This window comes from Xenopus laevis, chromosome 1L (genome assembly GCF_017654675.1).
Source record: "Xenopus laevis strain J_2021 chromosome 1L, Xenopus_laevis_v10.1, whole genome shotgun sequence".
NCBI lineage: Eukaryota > Metazoa > Chordata > Amphibia > Anura > Pipidae > Xenopus > Xenopus laevis.
In genome coordinates this window covers 29,454,149-29,475,087 of record NC_054371.1, presented here as the reverse complement: position 1 = coordinate 29,475,087, position 20,939 = coordinate 29,454,149, and the positions used below count along the sequence as shown (strand labels likewise).

The window sequence follows — 20,939 nt, the reverse complement described above, 5'->3', positions numbered from 1 at the left end:
TGAGTAATAAAAAGTAGCAATAACAATACATGTGTAGCCTTACAGAGCATTTGTTTTTAGATGGGGTCAGTGACTCCCATTTGAAAGCTGGAAAGAAGAAGGGAAATAATTCAAAAACTATGAAAAAAAAATGAATGTCAATTAAAAAGTAAAAAAATAGCAGATTTGGTGCATCCCTATATGACATACTAAAAGTTAAATTAAAGGTGAACTACCCCTTTAATAAACATTACTACTCTAAGTGTAAATAGTGTATTTAAAGTTACATATATACTGTACATAGAAACAGAGAAAGAAATACATAATACACCTTGGCTACTAAATCTATCAATACTAAAAATGAGGCGACCTGTATATAAGCACGTGTATCATTATATAGTCATATTATATGTATTTGCATCATCCCGCATGTTTCTAGATACAATATAGATGCAGATTTGCAAATAAAGCTCAGAACCAGCTCTCGGGCAGGCCCAGCATGTTTGCTTTACAAATAAAAGCGTCAGTCTGTATAGTAGAATTAAGCACAGGGACAGGCTCTAAACAATCAGGGAACAATGGGCCCGGGCGGAAGCGCCTGTCAATGGCTGAACCTTTATAAAGCAGTTAAGTCTTTTGTGATCCCATCTGCATCACTGGCCTATTTCCAGGTAGGAGTGTCAGGCAGCAGTGATAGGAGTCACATATATATTATACCTGTGTCGTAAGCCTTTATAATGATTCATAGGTGTGTCCCAAGCACTTTATAAATACCTCTGTCTGCTTCAGGTAGGACCACATGTGCTGGCAGGCTGCACCGGGAACCCTCACTATTCCTCAATACAAGGTATGTGGCTAATTATCCACTTATTTACTGTTCCATGTCCATGGGGCTCCAGTCTGAACTACAAATGACTATAGATATCCTGCTAGTAACGCCTACATCTGAACTAATGTTTACATTTACAAGCTCTGCTTTTGGGGATATGGTTTCATCAGAATGGGAAAGATGGTATTTGGGCACTGTATTTAGACATGGGCACCGACCCAGAAAAACACAACGTTTCAGACTGACATTGGTCTTTTATAAAGGCTTCATAAAAGCCCAATGTCTTTTACCACTAGCCCAATATCGGTCTGAAATGTTGTGTTTATTTTGCCCATGTCTAAATAAACGCATTTTAAATAAAACTTTCCTGTGAATGGTGCTGTCCATGATGAAAAGTAAAGATTAAGGTGGAAACTGTGGGACGTGCATCTGATTGGGACGATCTGGAAGGTGTTGGAGTGTTGACTAAAATCTTGCTGGTAATTGGGCACTGACCCAGCATAGGAACTTACCTAGATATTAGTATCTTGGCTAAAATCCCAGGGCTTGTTATAACAACAGCAAGTTATTCATTTAGCAGATTATCTGCAAGATAGAGCAGAGTGTTTTACTACAAACGGACATTATTGTAAATTACTTGCATTCTTCGTTAATTACTAAGCAACGTGTTGTTTTATTGTAGCGCAGAACTAACCATGAAGCTGGCACACATTGCATTCCTGGGCCTCGTTACTCTCCTGCTCTCCGACATCTTGTTGGTGGAAGGTAACAAGCAGCAAGAAGGGAAGAAGGAGAGAGGAAAAGCCAAAGAAGAGAAAAAAGCAGATGTAGGCAGCCCACAAGGAAAGGGAGGCAGGTCTAAAGGAGGAAAAGGGTCACTTCAAGGGAAATTTGTCAGCAAAGAAAACACCAGTTGTACCTGGGCAGTGACAGAGGCACAAAGTGTCACCTTAAAAATTGACTGCAAGAAGGAAGGGTCAAGTTTCTCTTGTACCTTTGGAGGAAACCCATCCTCTTGCCCCAAATACTCAGGCAATGAGAAGTCCTACTGGAAACAAATTGCTCGTGCTTTAAAGAAGCAGAAGAAAATCTGCCAGGACCCCAAAGCTGTTCTGAAATCTAAGGAGTGCAAGAAAGGCCCACAAGAAGCCCACCTGCGCTACCTGGGCTCCGACTCCCTTGCAGCAGAAAACACTGGCCATAAAGAGATGGAGCCGGCTGTCCAAGTCAAGGAGACAGAAGTAGGCAAGGACTGTGAGGAGGATTCTGATCCTGCAGAACGGCAGAGAATGGCGGCCGAGTACTGTGGTCATTCCTGGGGCTCCTTTTGCAACTTCTTCTTGTCCATGTTGCAGAGCAAAAGCTGCTGATCAAATTCCTCTTTCCAGATGAAGCAGCATCACTTGAAGTGCTCAGCAGGCTCCACCACACCCCGGGATATTCTTTTCCAAAGAAATAACGTGCTACGTGCACCAGATCCATCAATCAGTCTGATTCATTTGTATGTATAAATGGTTTCAAGGACAACTGAAGAACCCAAACAAAGAGGTGGCCATAACTCTACAATATCCCTTATAAAGTTCTAGCCCTCCGTATTCCTTGCTGCTTAAGTTCCAGCTTTTTCCCCATTCGGTCTCCTCCTAATTGGCAGAATTGGAATAATTGAAGACATAGGTCTTAAATTACAACCAATCAGGTCTCAGCTTGTGTTTTCTGTCTGTAGTCTGACCCCCAACTAAAAGCTGATTGGTTGTTATGATGAGTAAATGTGCTCATGTTAGAAAATGAACCCACTGCGTGTCCCACCTTAGTGTATTTCTATCAGTAGGTATCATTGCGCCCAAGTGCTTGGCCAACCAAATGAAACAGACCCAGAAGGTAAGTGGGCAGGACACAAAGGGCTAGACCTTTACTGCACTGGGCAACTGTATGTTGTGGCCAAATATTATTTGGGACTTCAGTTCCCTTTAAAACTATGGGCATCAGAGGGACTCTCTTACCCTTTTTTTTGAGTATATTCCACTCTTTTATGGGCATCATTGGAAGGGTAATATTTGTAGATATAAAATACATACAACTATTTTTATTCTGTCTGTCTGTCTGTGCTTATTTAAATGTTACTATAAACATTTTTTTGTATGGCTGTACTTTTTTTTACATTACCTTGAATGCAGAATCTATTTATTAAATGTCATAATGGATAAATCCTCCTCTTTACTCTATTTATATTATAATAGTACCAGTATATATTCTGTTATATTAAAAAAAAAATGCATTAAATATCTTTACCCCAAGAGCTTACAATTGTACATAGAAGAGAGGAAAATGCCTTTAGTTACAAGGGGTGTAGCCCCTGGATCAATGGAGGTATAAAGCATTACATATAATATGTGCAGGCACTTCTGAGTATTGCACTCTAGTAACAATAATGTCCTTGAAGGGAACCCACAAATTCAATATGTTTAATTTGCTGTTTCCCCTTAAGGGGTCCCAATGTTTGTGGATAATTTAGAATTCTATTTAACAGGGATATTATAAAACTCTATGGGCTGCATTGCAGGGTAGTCCATTAGGCAAGGATGATGCTGTGAGTTCTAGTTCTGCGACGGATGGGATGCCACGAGTTTATTCCTGATCTGGATAAATCCTGAGTAAACTTGTTACACTGGTACATAACTTGCTTGGGATGGGCCAATAAGCAGCAAACTGGGGAAAGTATCTAAACACAATTCCGCACTGTATATTAATATGTTCTCTCAGCTCCGACGCCCCTTGTTAGTAACTGTGATTTTATTTTCACTGCTTTGTATTTTATATTCTTTTGTACTAAATAAAATGGAAAAAGAAAAGTTTGTTTGTTTGTGTTTCATTTTCCAGTTCATATACACATTATACACTCGAGTAGATCTGTTATCTGAGCCCAGGGATTCCTTCCTACTCTCATATCAGCACTGCTGACAATGTCACTCACCACTGGCAAAAGAAAGGATTCCCTGATTGGTATAACACCCACTACTACATCTAGAGGCCAATAGGTTCCCCATCCTTGCTATTAACTCTGAGATTTGGTGTTTAAAGGGGGGCATTTTTAAGTTAACTTTTAGTATGTTATGGCTATTATTTATTTTTTTAATTATTTGCCTTCTTCTTCTGACACTTTCCAGCTTTCAAACAGGGGGTCGCTGACCCCATCTAAAAAATAATACTCTGTAAGGCTACAAATGTATTGTTATTACTACTTTTTATTACTCAGCTTTCTATTCAGGCCTCTCCTATTCATATTCCAGTCTCTTATTCAAATCAATGCATGGTTGCTAGGGTCATTTGGACCCTAGCAACCAGATTGCTGAAATTGCAAAGCTGATGAATAAAAAGCTAAATAACTCAAAAAACTACAAATAATAAAAAATGAAAACCATTTGCAAATTGCCTCAGAATATCCCTCTCTACATCATACTAAGTTAATTTAAAAGTGAACGACCCCTTTAAAGGTGTGATCATAAACCAATAAATGGGTTGTTAGAAGGCAGAACAAATACTGATTGTAGTAAGGTACAGGAGTGTCAAAATAAGGGCAAACTAAAACAAATCAAACAGGGATTTTTAACCACAGACTTGTGCCCTGGGTCTCAATGGTCCATTCAAATGTAATGAAATACAGCTCATGTTTGGAAAAATTGGTCCAGAAATTGGGATTAGTGATGGGCGAATAAATTCAGGTTTTGCGGCCAGTGAATAAATTCGCAAAACTGTGGCAAAAATTCACTGGTAAAAAATTTGCCACGCCAAAAACATTTGGGGCGTGCGTCACAATAGTCGCGCACATGGAAAAAATTATTTGGAAGCCCATTGACTTTAATGCATTTGGTCAAAATAGGCACGTGTATAAAAATTGTCGGGAGCGTCAAAATAATTTTGACACCAATTGACTGTCGCTGTTTTGCGACTTTCATGGTAAATTCACAAATTTTCCGGCGAATGGAAACGGGACAAATTCACCCATCACTAATTGGGATTACACTTTCTTATGAAACCCCTATTTTTACTTTCTTATGAAACCCCCTATAATTACTTTATTATGAAACCCCTATTTTTACTTTCATATGAAACCCATATTATTACTTTCTTATGAAACTCATATTATTACTTTCTTATGAAACCCATATTATTACTTTCTTATGAAACCCCTATTTATGCAACAAAGGTTCAATAGAGAAAAGTAAAGCCTTACACCTGGACACCTTTATAAAGACAAGCCCTGCAACAGGAATCTCATACCATCCTCTTATCATATTTCTACTGCATAACCTAAAAAGGCAGATAAAGGGTATTTTGTGTGTGTGTTGGAAGGGGAATCAGTGTTCTCAAATAGATACAATAGAAAGTGATATCATATAAAACTCAGTATTGTGCATGGCAAGAGTCTTTATATTGTGATGTTGGTGAATTAATTGTTAGTGATGGGCGAATTTGCGCCATTTCGCTTCGCCGAAAAATTCGCGAATTTCGCGCGAAATTCGCGAAACGGCGAAAAATTCGCGAAATGGCGCCGTTTTTGACGCCGGCGCCCGTTTTTCGGGAAAAAAATTTTGACGCCGGCGAATTTTTAACGGGAATTTTCGCGGGCGTTTCGCGAATTTATTCGCTCGGCGCGAATCGCGCAAATTCGCGCCTGGCGAATAAATTCGCCCATCACTATTAATTGTAGCTTTCCAGAAACGGAATCAGCATTGCTGTTTCACTGCCCCCGGGGTATTTACTTGAGGAAGGTAAAGCTCATTTTGTAAATGTCAAAGAGCCACCGTGATTTTGTTCCATTCCTTTGGCAAACAAGAGTTCAGCAGGTGGTTCTTTAGACAAAATATTCTCTTGCTGCGCATGAAGGCAGACAAAACAGACATGTCTGGGCCCTGCGTCACTTGTATAATAGAGGGAACCTGCCCAAAAAGAGCATTCCATAGCTCTGTTTCTTAGCTTATGTCAAAAAACGTCAAAAGGAAGCATTCATTTTTTATTATTTGTGGTTTTTGAGTTATTAAGCTTTTTTACAGCAGCTCTTCGGTTTGCAATTTCAGCAATCTAGTTGCTAAGGTCCAAACTACCTTAGCAACCATGAATTGATTTGAGAGACTGGAATATAAATAGGAGACAGTCTAAATAGAAAGATGAGCAAGAAAAAGTAGCAATAACTATAAAACTGTAGCCTTACAGAGTATTTTGCTTTTTAGATGGAGTCAGTGAGCCCCATTAGAAAGTTGGAAAGACTCCAAAGATAAAGGCAAATAATTATCAAAAATAAATAATAAAGACCAATTGAAAAGTTGCTTAGAAATGGCCATTCTATAATATACAAAGAGTTAACTTAAAGGTGAACCAGCCTTTTAAAGAGGCAATTCGCCTTCAGGTAAACTTCTAGGGGCAGGTTTATCAAGGGTTGAATATCGAATTTAAAAAACTTCGAAATTCAAATTCGAAGGTTTTTTTTGGCCGAATAGCTCCGCTTTCAAATAGGTCCGTATTTAATTGAATTTGAATCGTAAGAATTGAAGTAATAGCGCATTCAAATCATACCATTAGAAGTTTTTCCCAAAAAAAACTTCGATTTTTCAAAGTCCACCAATTGACTCCAAATAGGTTCTAGGAGGTCCCCTATAAGGGGTTTTAGATGGTGAATGGTCGAATTTTTAAAAAGACAGTACATGATAAATTTTGAAATTCGAATTTTCATATTTTTTTCCAATCGAATTTGGACTATTCCCTAGTTGAGGTAGACACAAATTAGTTTGAAATTCGAATTTTTTTAAATTAGAATTTCACTTTAAACTTTGATAAACCTGCCCCTTAGTATGTTATAAAACGCCCAAATCTTAGCAGCTTTTATAATGGCCTTATTTCTTTTTTATACTTTTTGAATCATTTCCCTTCTTTCTTCTGACTCCTTTCGGCTTTCAAATTGGGGTCACTGACCCTATCTAAAAAACAAATGCTCTGTAAGGCTACAATTTTATTGTTATTGCTACTTTTTCTTAATTGTCTTTCAATTCAGGCCTCTCCTATTCATATTCCTGTCTCTTATTCATATCACTGCTTGATTGCTAAGGTAATTTGGTCCCTTACAACCAGATGGCTGAAATTGCAAACTTCTGATTAAAAAGCTAAATCATTCAAAAACCACAAATAATAAAAAAAAATTGCAAATTGTCTCAGAATATCACTCTCTACATCATACTAAAAGCTGAACAACCCCTTTAAAAATGGATGGCAAAAATCAGATTTTGTCATTTCTTAAACTGGCCATAGACGTAAAGATATAGTCATACGAATCAAAGTTTCGGACGATTTTCAGACTGTGTGGATCATTCCGACATTTTTGGTACCATATTGATCGATTGTTCAGTCATTCGGACAGGTTAAAAAGTTATATCGGTTACCGATAATTTTCTCTGCATGTATTGCCTAATAAACTATATCAATGGGAGACTGTCACAAGAATTTGTCAGATATAACTTTCATAGGATTGCTGTAACAGGCAGGACATAGTGTGGTTTGTTCTTTTACTACTTTATTTGATCTGGTTAGTGATAAATTGTTCAATCGTTCGTCAGATACAAAGGTAAAAACTGCACTTCTATGCCCAGCTATAGGGGCAGATTCATTAAAGGACAAAGTGGCAAAGGTTGGTGACAATTCGCCAGCATTACCGCCCGCTGGGACAACGGCAATTCGCTAATGAGTGAGGCGCCAATTCACTAGAGAAAGAGACAGGCGCTGGCGCTCATTCGCACTCTATTTCCAGGTGACAATTCGTTCTGGCGAATGGACGTTATGCCGCAAATCCACTAAAATACAAATTTTACTGAACGTTACCTCTTTCGCCAGACTTTCCTTCGCCAGCTCAGACCAGGTGCATTGGAGTACATAGATCTTCCTCAATCCTCTGTTACTGCCATCATATTCTGGAGTGGAAAATGCATCAAAGTTCAAAAAACGCTGGCGACTTTTTCAGAGTGATAGGCTGCAAAAGTCATAAAAATTTTTTTTTGGGTAACTGGTTTCCCCCCTACATTTTCCAACATATGGAACATAAACTATACACTGGGTTCATGTGTAGGGCATTATAACAGCGCTATTGTCTTTATTAAGGTTCCCTGGACATGAGTAATTAACAGTGGAAATGTATTTGCTGCAACATATAACATAACAAGACGTCCATTCAATTTCCCACTGTATGCAAATTAGCCTGGGTGCAAGACCTCTAGCCGATTTTCGCTAGTCAGAAATGAACGATATCGCATCTTTGCTTTTTATTGCTTGATTTTTCACCTGGTGATGTGTAGCGATGGGTGCAAAGCGATCGCTGGCATCTTTTCGCCGGTTAGGGAATCTGCCCCTTAGAGTGCAGTAGACTGATGCTATTTAGTTGCTATTCCTAAACGGAATACAAAAACCTGTGGCTTTTCATAACCAGATGAAGGCAGTGTGCAAAATTGTCTTTACATAAGTAAATGACCCCTACTGTATATTTGTCTCTCCTTTTATTATTTTTGTTATCACTGATTTGCCAAGTTTCCTCGACTCCATAAACCGCACCCAGATCAGCAGCAGTGGGCACAGATGTACTGGAAATCACATTTCCTTATTGTACAGAGAATTTGTTGAGCGAACAAAAGGCTTCTCAGTGAAAAGAAGGCTGCGGCTTTTCCTCTATTGTTGCAGTCGTGTCGGTGTATAGGGAACAGTCAATCGATTGTATCAAGTTCAAACGTGTTTCCAGTCTCAGTGAGTCACAGAGTAAACATGAAACTTGTCACCGGGACGCACAACTGTGTTCAAACATTAGAGTGAAGACTTGATGGCAATGTTATAACCAGGGCAGAAAGATAAGGGACATTGGTAACCCTAATAGACTTACAGACTGGAGCTATAAAAAGGAACTTTGCACCAAAGCTGCAGCATATACATTAGTATATTTCCGGTTCTTTATAGAGCTCAGTGTTTACAATAACGATATGTAGGAAAAGTGAAAGTGTTTAGGTTTGAGCATTGTATGTAAATATTATATAACCATTAACCACGTTGTCTTTGTCTCCTTCGTGAAAGAAACTTTCTCCCCACTTCAACTCCATGTTGGGGTCCTTCACAGCCCTGTCCTTAGACCCCTATTCTTCTCACTTTACACTATTTCTACACTATTTCTCTTGGTCAACTCATCAGCTCCTTTGGCTTCCATTACCATCTTGATAACACTCAAATGTAACTCTCTTGTCCTGATCTTTTCTCCTCTTTCTTATCCCACTGAGTCTCTGCTGTATCCTCCTTTGGTTTTCTACAACTCAACTTGGACAATACAGAACCAATCATATTACCTCGCACCCCCACCATGTCTTGTCATTGTAAACAACACTATTCAATGTTGCACTGGCCCACTGGAATAACAGGAAATTTCCCAGTGGGTCCAGGTGTTAGTGGGCCCTTCTGCTCCTAAACTTTTGGCCTATTTCCTGGTCATAATTCTGTATAAAAATAAAGAGGCAAACTAGATGGAAGGATACATTGTAGTGTGCAAAGTAAAAAGATTAGGAGAATGGAAAGGTTAAGTGAAGAAAAGAGTACAAATAGATCGGAATATGGGCCTATAGTCTAGGTTTTCTGGTGGGCCCCTGGAATTCCAGTCCGACACTGACACTATTCACCCATGCTCACATTCTTGGGATCATATTTGATTCTGCACTCTCTGTCATTGCTCACATTAAATCCCTCACAAAATTTTGCCAACTATATATTAAAAGTATTGCAAGAATATTGCCCTAGCCAAGAGACTACCAATATATGTCCACTCATAAATCATTTCCCACCTAGACTTCTGTAACCATCTCAACATTCTTACATCAAATTTAATTCCTAACACCTCCCTACATAGCACTCTTTAACAATACATTATCTTAAGCTCCCCATAGACGTGACGATTCTTCTTGCCGAACGACCGATTTTAGGGAAGTCCGACCAATCCTTCGAAATTATCGTGCGGTTAGTGGGATTCGAACGATCGTACATCTTACGATTTTTTGGCCGACATCTGTCAGGAAATTGATCTGCCAGGTCCAAAAATCTTTGTCGGTCCCAGTGCAATGTATCTGTGTTTGCAGGGCCAAGCAGGCAGCTCCCCTTTGTTTTCCTGGCAAATTGGTCTTTTTAGTTGATGGTCAATTCGTACGATCGTTCTGAGAAAATCGTGGTCTCACGATGAGGATCTGATCTTTTAAAAATCTCAACATCTATGGCCAGCTTTAGATCAAAACCTAGATGCCTATGGCCTTGTTCTTTTATATGGTCATATAACCAGTGTCAGACTGGGACATCAGGGTCCCACCGGCATTGCCGGTTGTATAGCATTGCATTGTATAGCGCCTACAGTGAATCTTTTGACTTCTTCCTTAATTTTGATGGGTGGAGGAGCAGGCCTGGGTCTACAGGGCCCAATAAGCCAGGGCCCCCTGGGTTTTTTCCTGGTGTCCCGCCGGCCCAGTCCAACCTCGCATATAATTCCTTAGTGACTTCTAATATATGTATAACTTACTGCAGTACCCACACACATATACAGATGAAGGTCATGCCATTCGAAATGATTTCTATGGATATTTCAGATGGAGTTACAAGGATTCATTTGATTAAATTGGTTAAAATATGTTGAACTCCAAGAGAGTTCATAGGAAATTTTACACTTGGAAGATTCAATTGTTATAATCAGTGCTTTATCTCTATACATATTATTGGTAAAATTACTCAAACTCCTCATGCTGGGATCAGGAATTGGAATATAAGAAAGTAGATGCAGTTCTAATAAAGCTCAGGAGAGAACCAAAAACAGCTAAGGAACTATAATGTAGCACATTTAGAGAATTTTAGCCCCGTCTTTCACCCCCATTCCATGCTCCTCTCCAAACCAGTGTTGCACAACCAGAAGCTCTGTGCTTCCAGGGCCCATTAGCTATTTTATCAGAACCATTTGCTCTAATTAGAATGGCCCGGTGGCAGGGAATATCTCACAGCTAAACACAGAATCCTGCTAAAAGGCATTTGCTCAAATAAATTATCTACCTAATAATGGAAAAACCAAAGAAAATACGAATATTATTTCATAAGATTAGTTTCAACCCATCTTGTAATAATGTTATAATACAGTTGATAGAGAATAAAATTCTGTGTATGCAGATTCCCCCGTGAACCCCCGTGACTGGAATGGATTGTGTTCTCAAGCTAGACTTGTTCACTACTTCCCTGGTCTTGAGCAGTTCTTTGTTGTTTCTCTGCTGTGAAGCGAGATCTCTAACTCCCTGTTAACTCCCATTTACTCCTGTACATTCTCATGCCACACATTCCCAAGTCTATCAAATTTTTTGATTTCTTTGTTCGGGGTTCTGACTCTTTGTGAGTTCACAATCCATGGACCTCGTGTCAAATATACTTTGTCTTTCACCTCAAGTGATCTCTGGTTCCTGAAATTCCACAACACTGTATATCTGGTGTCTTGGATAGGGTATTTGACTGTTCTAAATATCTAAAATGCCCTATTTATTTAGTATGAGCCAGAATGGTGCCAAAACAATTGTAAGTCTGCTATCACAAGTCTCTTGCACAGAAGCTGCTGGTGCCATGCAGAAAGGAGAAAGCTGGTACTGGTTGAGTGTCCATTCAGGCATCACCATGACCAATTTGTGGGATATGTGTCAGACTTACCGGATAGTCAGGCGATGGATCTTTTCATGACTAAAAAGGACCCACAAGTGGCTCACACTACACAGAACCCACCCAAGGATGATACAGGGGGAGCAGTGAGTGGAGAGAAGCCAGTGAGGCTCAACTGAAGCGAGGTACCAGGGAGTAGAGAGAGGAGTAGTCAAACCAAGTCCGAATTCAAGGGCGAGCAGGAAACCAGTAGGAACGGAAGGCAGGCAAGAGTCTTGACAGGTGGTGAAGATTCGGAAGTCATAAACAAGTAGGGGTCATACACAGCAATCAGCAGTAGTTGAATAGGCTATGAGAGAAAAACCACAATAACCAGGCAGAGATTGAAAATAGAAATTAGTTTAAATTAGGGATGCACTGAATACAGGATTCGGTTCGGGATTCAGCCTTTTTCAGCAGGATTCGGAGTTGGCCAAATCCTTCTGCCTGGCTGAACCGAATCCGGATCCTAATTTGCATATGCAATTTAGGGGTGGGGAGGGAAATCGCTTGACTTTTTGTCACAAAACAAGGTAAAATTGTTACCCCTTCCCACTCTTAATTTGCAAATGCACATTAGGATTCGGGTTAGGCCGAATCCAAAATAGTCGATTCGGTGCATCCCTAGTTTAAACACCTTTAGCTTCGGCGCTAATTCTCCAGCGTCGGAACACCTGCGTCGAGACACCAGCGTCGTGACGCTCCACACCGTAACTGGTGTGTCCTGACGGATGTGACGTCCGAACCGCCAGACGGAGGCGCGCCGAGGAACCTGCTCAGTAAGTATTCTTATAATGTGGCTGTTGTAAAATGCTTAAAGCTGGATGGAGGAAATCTCTGGAGAGAGAAGAGTCAATGCAGAGAGAAGGGTGTGGGCAATGGAAAGGAAATTGTATGTATGTGTCAGGCTAAGGAGGCTGCATATAGCTGGAGTTCTCTAGTCTCACCAAGGCATCACAAGGTTCTCGTGGATAACACCTACTGGAAATATCCCCTTTGGAATGACAACAAAGGAACAGGTTCATCTTTCAATGTTCCCCTATCGCATTTTAAAAAATGTCTTTCATTTTAATTATGAAGTGTGCTGGGGTTTCTACACTGTCCCCCTGGAGAAATAGGTCAACAATGTCCTCCTCCACTGGCTTGATGCAGAGTTCAGCAGCAGAGTTTAGCTAGGAAGAGTCAGGGCAGTGCAAGCTACAAGTACTGCTGCACAGGTCCCTTCCTTACTCATTTGTACAACATCAACCCTATTGGGTAAGAGGCAGACCTTACAGACAGCTGATTGGATAAGAAATAGAGCAATCATTTTACACAAGTCATTTTTACTTCAATTCAATAGGAACAGGATGGACAGATGGCGAAAATCCTCTTTAAAACGTTTTTGCTTTTACCAAATATTTATTTCCTTTATTTATCATTATTTCCTGGCATTCTGACTTGGGTGAAATGACTGTGATTTGCGTGAGTTTCCCATAAGCTTGCACTCTAATACATTTCACCTCTTTTCACCAATGGAAAGAATATAGAGCAGAAGCTCACATTATTGGCCCAATGGATTATTTACACCGGGTCAAAGTTGCTTCACTGTTGGATGTTGGAGACAAACGTTTTGATAACTCAACCAAATTGTTACGATTTATTCAACTTTAGTAAAAAAAAATTCTTATTTAAAGCTACGTTAAAACTGTCGTCTCTAAAACTATAATGATAAAGAAGGAAACGCAAAGGGCAGTTTTGGAGATGACAATTTGTAGCTTTAGACTTTTTTTTATTTTCATCCATGTGGAGCCATTGGATCTCTATGAACTCGCACTCTTGTCATTTACATGAGTCTGTTTATTCATCTCCATTTAGTTTTTGATTTCATCAGTCAGCAGTATGGCAAATTCAATTTGTGTTCATTCCTGTCCCAACTTAATCGCCTCATGATCCACTCAGAAAGCAAAGCCCAATCCCTGACAAGCAGCCCTTGCATAAACTACTTCCCTTGCCCTGTCCCACAAAGCTCTGTCCCCACAAAGACGAGTTGGTAGAGTCCCAGGAGCAACCAGTAGTCAGATACACTATAGGGAAATAATTTGCCCGCCGCCCCGGGCTCACCCATTTGGCACGATGGGGAGATCGCAGCCGCACCCCCGAGCTTTACAGCATTCCACTCATACGTCACACAGCCCTGTATCGCTCTGACCCCGCCCCACTCCCACGTACTCCCACTGCGTCTGGCCATTCAGCTCAGCGCCTGATCGTCTCCCCAGCCGAGCTAGCCAATGAGAGGGCGGGACGCGCACTCGGATGTTTCCCATTCACACCTACCTGCCGTGTGTCGGCGCTGGAAGAGTCCCAGGTGAAAGCCCTTTCCAGCTGCACTTACCAGTTTGTCAATGGGCCCGTGGCTTTCAGTGTAGCTGCCAAGTACAAGCCCCGCCCAGTCGGATTGGTTGTGCCCATTGCCTGACAAGAGAGGGGTGTGTCACTATATACCTGCCTTATTGTCATGTGCTCTACTCGTTCTGTTTCCCATTCAGTAACCCAGCACTACTTACTGTACCCCTCATTATAAGCACTGACTGACTCTACTTGTGATATACTATGTATTGTACCCCTCGTTATAAGTTATTGGGCCCCACAGATAAATCAGTCTAGCCCCGCCCCCCCGCTTTGGAAAGTAGACTTGCCTCATAAATATCTATTGAAACTGTAAGTGAATCAGTAAGTGGCCACCCTTGTGCCCCTGTACAGTGATTTGTGGGGTTTGCTTCCCTTGTTCTTGCACCCACAGATACTGGGGCTCCTAGGGTGCTTTTATCTGAAGGGTGATGGGTAGAATAAAGCAGTTTAAAGACCTAGTAACAACAGCCCTTACAGAGAACTTAACCCCCCCCCAATAAGAAAACCCCCTACCTACTACCCTAATTAGTCCCCCCACATTGTTTATTACCCCTGAAAGTGCCCCTAACACATTACTCGCGTATCGGTGCAGAGTAAACGCAGCGGATCTCATAGGCACCATCTTCTGGCTCTTCAGTCTTCTTCAGGTTTTCTTCCCTTCAGCAATTTCCGGCACTATTGGCGAATGCACAGTTGCGGATCCGAAGGACTGCTCCATGCATACACCAATACTGCACTCACTTTCAGGGGTAATGAACTATGTCGGGGGAAGCAGGAAGGTGAGACTGTCTAGGGTATTAGGTAGGGGATTTTCTTATTGGGGGGGGTTTAGTTCTCCGTTAAGATGGTATGCTCCCCCCCCCCGAGTCATTACTGGGTCCTGCAAAGAACTAAGGATTGGCCACACATTTGTTGCGTGCCACGTCACTTTTGAAGGCCACACCCATTTTAGTAGTCCCATATGTCTCTTTAAATATAATTTTGCGGCTGCAAGCATGAGAGTTACTATAGAGGAAGCAGACCCTGTGGCTGCAGTGAGGCCCAGGACGTATAGGGGTCCCATGAGGCCCTAATTTATATAGTTTCAATAAATATTGGCATAACTGGTCAACCTCTAGACATTTTGGGGGCCTGAAAAAAATAGTTTGCTGTGGAGCCCAGTAATATCTAGTTACACCACTGGCTCTAAGCATTACGTGGCACTGTGATCCACAACTTCAAACTGTACGGTTACCCTTATTATTAACTACACAATGACTGCCAGTGATTCCCAGCATTGAATGGTACAGTGATTCCCAGCATTAAATAACACAGTATTCCTCAGTATAAGGCATCCCAGTGACCAACAGGATCAAATGACACAGTGGCTCCCAGCATAAATACATGTCGTGACCCTCAGTATCAACTAGCATGACTCCCACGCTGAAAGTGATTCCCAACATATAGGTACAGTGATTCACTGCAATAAATGGTGCATGATTCCCAGCATCAAAAGACACGAGTGGGGGCTCATTTATCAACACTAGGCAAATTTGCCTGTGGGCAGTACCCATATCAACCAATCAATGCTTGGCTTTTTTTTTCAGGCAACTGCAAGTAGAACAATGAATGCAACAATCTGATTGGTTGCTATAGGTAACTGCCCACAGGCAAATTTGCCCAGTGTTGATAAATGACACCCAGTGACTGCAAGAATCAAATGGCACAGTAACTTCCAGCATTCTTAGGTGCAGTGAATCCCAGCATTAAATGGAAAAGTAATTCCCCAAATGAAATGATAGCTACAGTGACCCCCCCACCCCCACCCAGCATGAAATGGTGCATCGACTTCCAGCCTCAAAAAAACATTGATTAAAAAAAATCAAATGGCACGGTGACTTGTAATTAGGGATGCACTGAATCCACTTTTTTGGATTGGCCGAATACTGAACCGAATCCGAACCCTAATTTACATATGCAAATCAGCGAGGGGGAGGGAAAAATAGAACTGCGCACGAAGTGCATGGCTATAAAAATGTTTTACTTCCTTGTTTTGTGATGAAAATGTCACATGATTTTAAGGATTCGGTTCGGCCAGGCACAAGGATTCGGCCGTCCATCAAAGGGCATAGTGACCCCAGCATAAAAATATATAATTACTTCCACTGTTAAAGGGGCTGATCACCTTTAAATGAACTGTTAGTATAATATAGAGAGTGATATACTGAGATATTCTGATATGCAATCGGTTTTCATTTTTTATTATTTGTGTTTCTTTCAGTTATTTAGGTTTGCAATTTCAGCCATCTGGTAACAAGGGTCCAAATTCCCCTAGCAACCATGCATTGATTTGAATAAGAGACTGGAATATGAATAGGAGAGGCCTGAATAGAAAGATGAAGACTAAAAACTGGCAATAATTATAAATGTGTTGCCTAACAGAGCATTTGTTTTTATATGGGGTCAGTGACCACCATTGGAAAGCTAGACAATTTCAGAAGAAGAAGGCAAATAATAAAATACTATACAAAATAAATAATGAAGACCAATTCAAACGGTGCTTAGAATTGGCCATTCTATAACATACTAAGGTGAACTACCCCTTTAAATAGCACAGTTACTCCCAGTATGAGATGATGCAGTGACTATCCATCCAACCAAACTGGTCAGGCATTAAAACATTTTTATAGCCCAAAAATATTCATCAAATATAAATGTCGCCTTTCCTCCATCTGCCATACTTAGCCCAGAACATTCTACATTTAGTTGTGCTCTATGACGGTTTTGTGTGGTGCATGATGTCCATAGAGTTTTGTAGAGAATCCTGGATGTATAGGGAAATACACTGGCAGCCATAAAACACACTATGGGGGATATTTATCAAAGAGTGAAGTTAGAGATCACCACAGTCTGCTAGAGTGAAATTCTGCCTCTCTCCATTAATATCTATGGGATTTTTAAAGGTGTATTTATCAATGGGTGAACTTTCACTTTCGATAAATATGCCTAAAAAATCCCATAGAAATGAATGGAGAGCGACGGAATTTCACTCTAGAGGACTGTGGTGATCTCTAACTTCACTCTTTAATAAATATACCCCATACGCTGCATCTAAAATGATCCATCCATGTTCTATTCAAGCATCGCCTGCTTTTATTCAAGGTTTTGTAGTAATGAACAGGGTCCAGTTGATGCCAGAGGCATGAGTTACAGGGATCAGGAGCCTCTGATTTATCAACTTTACATGTGCAGGTCACTGGCTCCAGGCTGGGGCAGGTCTGGGGCATTAATGGCCATTCAGTGGCTCCAGCTCACACACAGACACAGGGCAATTAGACTTAACTGCAGCCAAAGGTTAATGTTTCATTGCAGATGAGTTCATAAGTTGGGCAAAGGCTCTTGGCTCTGTTCTACGGTATCCTGGCCGGCAGCCTGTTACTATCACTAATGTGAATATAATACACAAAAGCCATGAATATCTTGTAAATTATATCCTTATAAACGGTGAGTTCTGATGTCATCAGTTATAAACGGTGAGTAGTGACGTCATTTCTGTCACATGACTCACTGAATCTTGTGTATTATAATAAATAAAGTACCCCCAGTTGCAAAATATGAGGATATTAGAAGTTACCTCAGAGTTCTATGACCTGTATAAAAACACTTGGCCTTCGGCCTCGTGTTTTTATATGGTCATGAAACTCCTCGGTAACTTACAATATCCTTATAATTTACAAGAGGGGGTACTTTATTCACTATATATACTTTATACTGCTTGTCCACGTACTCTGAGTAATGTCCCTTGGGACCAATAACCAGGGCCACCATCAGAATTTACAGGGGCCCCGTATGACAATATTTTCTGGGTCCACCCTACAAGTAAAAAAAAAAAAAACATTTTTGGCCAGGCCCCCCCTACAAGTTAAAAAACCCATTGGCCCCATAGAAACTATTTAAAAAATGGTGGCAAAGCCGCCCCTTACAAATTAAAAATACAATTGGTGGTCAGGGGCCCCATAGAAATTAAAAAATAAAAAAAACATTGGTGATCATGGCTACAAGTTAAAAAAAAACTATTAGTGACCAGCCCCCCCCCCCAAATAAAAAAAAAAAAGCCAATTGGTGGTCAGGGCCCTCCTTAAACATTCTTTGGTGGCCAGCCCCCCTCCTTACAAGTTGAAGATACCATAGGTGGTTAGGGCCCCATAGAAAATAAAAAAAAATAAAAAAATATTGGTGGTCAGGGGCCCTATAGACAATAAAAAAAAAATTGGTGGACAGATCCCCCTTTACAAGTAAAAAAACAACATTGTTGGTCAGGGGCCCCAAAGGAAATTAAAAAAAAACATTGGTGGCCAGGGGTTTAGTGGAACTTACCTTTGGTTCTTCCTCCTTGTCCTTGGTGATGGCAGGTTCTTTGTTTTTGTTCTACAACATTCGGCTCCTTTCAGGCTTTGGGTCTTTCTGTGACTTTGGGTCTTTCCGCCGATTCCTTGACTCTTCGGGTCTACACACGTTTAGAGAGTTCAGCACAGCTGGGCCCCCCTGGCACCTTAGATTTTGCCGGGCCTGGGACAACTGTCCCTGCTGTGTCCCCCCTGATGGCGGACCTGCCCAGAACCATTTAGACCCCTCCAGTGGCCACTAGGGGAACAATTTCACTGGAGTCTACAAATAACTTGTATGGGAGCTCACAAGTACAAAGGTGCCGGTATCCTGCCCGCCCTATGGACACATTAGAAAGACCAACAATAAAAAGCCAACTCATAATGGAAAGGTAAATATTTCGAGTTTATTGGACAGTTTTGGAACAGACACATATATCCCTTCACTCTATACAGTATCTGCCTTTCTATACACGTGGGGGTTGCCATATTACTTGAACAGTGTAGTCATAGAATTACGAGTGTGCCTTTCCATGTAATTACATTTGATGTATAAACTGAAGTGGAATGCTAACTTGCATGTGTATTATAAAGGTGGGGCAAATTAAGTATTTCACTAATTAATTGGGCTCGGTATAGTTGGAGGGATTTGTTGCTTCCAGTCTTCCAGAAGGACAAGAGTGAGGTTGGGGACTGGTGTTTGGCAGTTGGACCTGGTGTTCCAGTTCTTCTCACAGGCTTTCAGTTGAGGGCTCAGCAAACCAGTTCAGTACAGACCTTGCCTAGTTCATAGGAGCTGATACACAAATGGGCTTTCTCCAAATTTTTGTGGGTCATAAAAGCATTCCCAGGCCTATGAAGTAAAGTGTCGCCTATAAAAGCTGCAATATGTGTGTGTGTCGGGGGGGGAGCAGGCGTTAAGACTGTCGCCCAGCGACAAATTGCTTTTTTCTTCGGGGGAGGGGCCACTTATCTTCCTGAACTGCCTTCCCACTGGCCAGAATCGAAATCACCGGCGGGATGGCAATTGGAGTGCTTCGTTTTTTGATGTTGCCTCACGAGGCATTTCAGGGAGATTAGTCGCCCCCGAAGAATAGGCGACATTAAGTAATCCCAACAGGCTGGTTTTGCTTCCAATAAGCGAAAGTACAAGCTACTGTTCTATTATTACAGAGAAAGGGGAAATAACTTTTTATAATTTGGATAAAATGGAGTCTATGGTAGAAGGCCTTTTCGTAATTCGGAGATTTCAGGATTCCAGATAACGGATCCCCTACCTGTACCTAAAAACCCCTATTTATGAACATATACGCACTTGCTCCGATAATAAATCCCTAATAAACAGGGTACCAGGGAATGTGCTGTATTTAGTCCTTGTTATTTTTGTACACTCAGGCACGTGGTATAGTCCTGGCATGTGCCAAAGCCAGAATTCTGTGTCAGACTGCCAGAATGTGATGTGAGATTTGTGAGTCCAATAGGGGTGACCTTCGCTGTAGCTGACAGTTGGCAATGCACATGGTGATGTCAGGCTTGTGTGAGGCTGCTCACCTACAATAACCCACGTACACGGAGAGTGGGTCTTGTGCTGATACAGTTCAGAACTTGACAATGAGCGGTCCAATTGAGGACATACAGTTTTAGAGAGGAGTCTGGGTAATGTTGAAACAATAACATTCAAATATACTCAAAAATGTCGGTACTTTTTCTGGGCAGATATAGGCACATAGCCAGACATTTGCCAAAACCACCAGATCTTTACATATAGGCAACTTTACTCTTCACTATTTCCCTCTCAGCAGTCTGTCTCTCTACAGGCAGCTTTGTGTTGGAGTCATTTGTTTTGAAAGACACTTAAAAGGCAAAGGAAGGACACAAGTGATGTATTACAGCTTACTATCCCTTTAAAATCTTATTCTGACCCAGAAAGCAGTGATTTCAAGGAAGTTGGATTGAGATGGCAAAGCACACTAATGCTACACGATGATGAAAATGAGCAAAAACAGGGCGGGGCGGAAACATTGTAGCTTATTAATGACTTAATTGTAATATCCTTATAAACCCTACCTTATGTTTGATCCTGTAACAAGTCTGAACCAAGAGTGTAAGATACTCCTCACCCTCAGGGCACAATGAGTGTGACATTCCTGGCTCCATAGTTGATTATCAACTCATCATTATACACTCACAGTGTTCTGTCATTCCCAGGGGAATGGACTTTACTCTAAAGAGGTGTTTCCATGGATAGACTGGGAGGGGACTCAAACTTTTGGAGAGAATCATGGAGAATAAGCACCGCCACTGCACTGTTACCTACAAATGAAATGCAGCTGAAAAATCTGAAACATAAACAGTTTATGGATGGTGAGACATTCTCATCACTGAATGGTACAATTGTGCAACTACTGATGGAGGAGGCAGAGCACACGGAGCCTGGTGTCAGACAAACATTCCAGATAGTGTTCTCACATTGTGTGCCAGATGCATCAACAAGATCTGCTGTATTTTATCACGTTGAGCATATGGAGACTTGAAAGTGGATTTATTAAAGGTTCTGCAACTCTGCAACTGCTGCAACAAGAGTTTTCCACAATTTAGATGTGTTTTAGAAATAAGCTTACTCTGCCCACAGAGACACCTAGAGGTATGTT

General features: G+C 41.1%; 1 protein-coding gene across 2 annotated transcripts; it reads left to right on the top strand.

Moving 5' to 3' along the window:
- Positions 1–719: 719 nt before the first annotated feature.
- Positions 720–3,657, top strand: fgfbp1.L (fibroblast growth factor binding protein 1 L homeolog). 2 transcript variants are annotated; one of them, XM_018228805.2, is made up of 2 exons: positions 720–826; positions 1,491–3,657. In XM_018228805.2, the coding sequence occupies exon 2, from the start codon at positions 1,504–1,506 to the stop codon at positions 2,176–2,178; it is 675 nt and encodes a 224-aa protein (XP_018084294.1). In that variant the 5' UTR covers positions 720–826; positions 1,491–1,503; the 3' UTR covers positions 2,179–3,657. The 2 variants fall into 2 exon arrangements, with proteins under 2 accessions (XP_018084294.1, XP_018084301.1); XM_018228812.2 differs by having other exon boundaries at positions 721–826; positions 1,496–3,657.
- Positions 3,658–20,939: the final 17,282 nt, after the last annotated feature.

Coding starts and splice junctions, on each gene's coding strand:
- fgfbp1.L (XM_018228805.2), top strand. CDS start 1,504: ATGAAGCTGGCACACATTGCATTCCTGGGCCTCGTTACTCTCCTGCTC.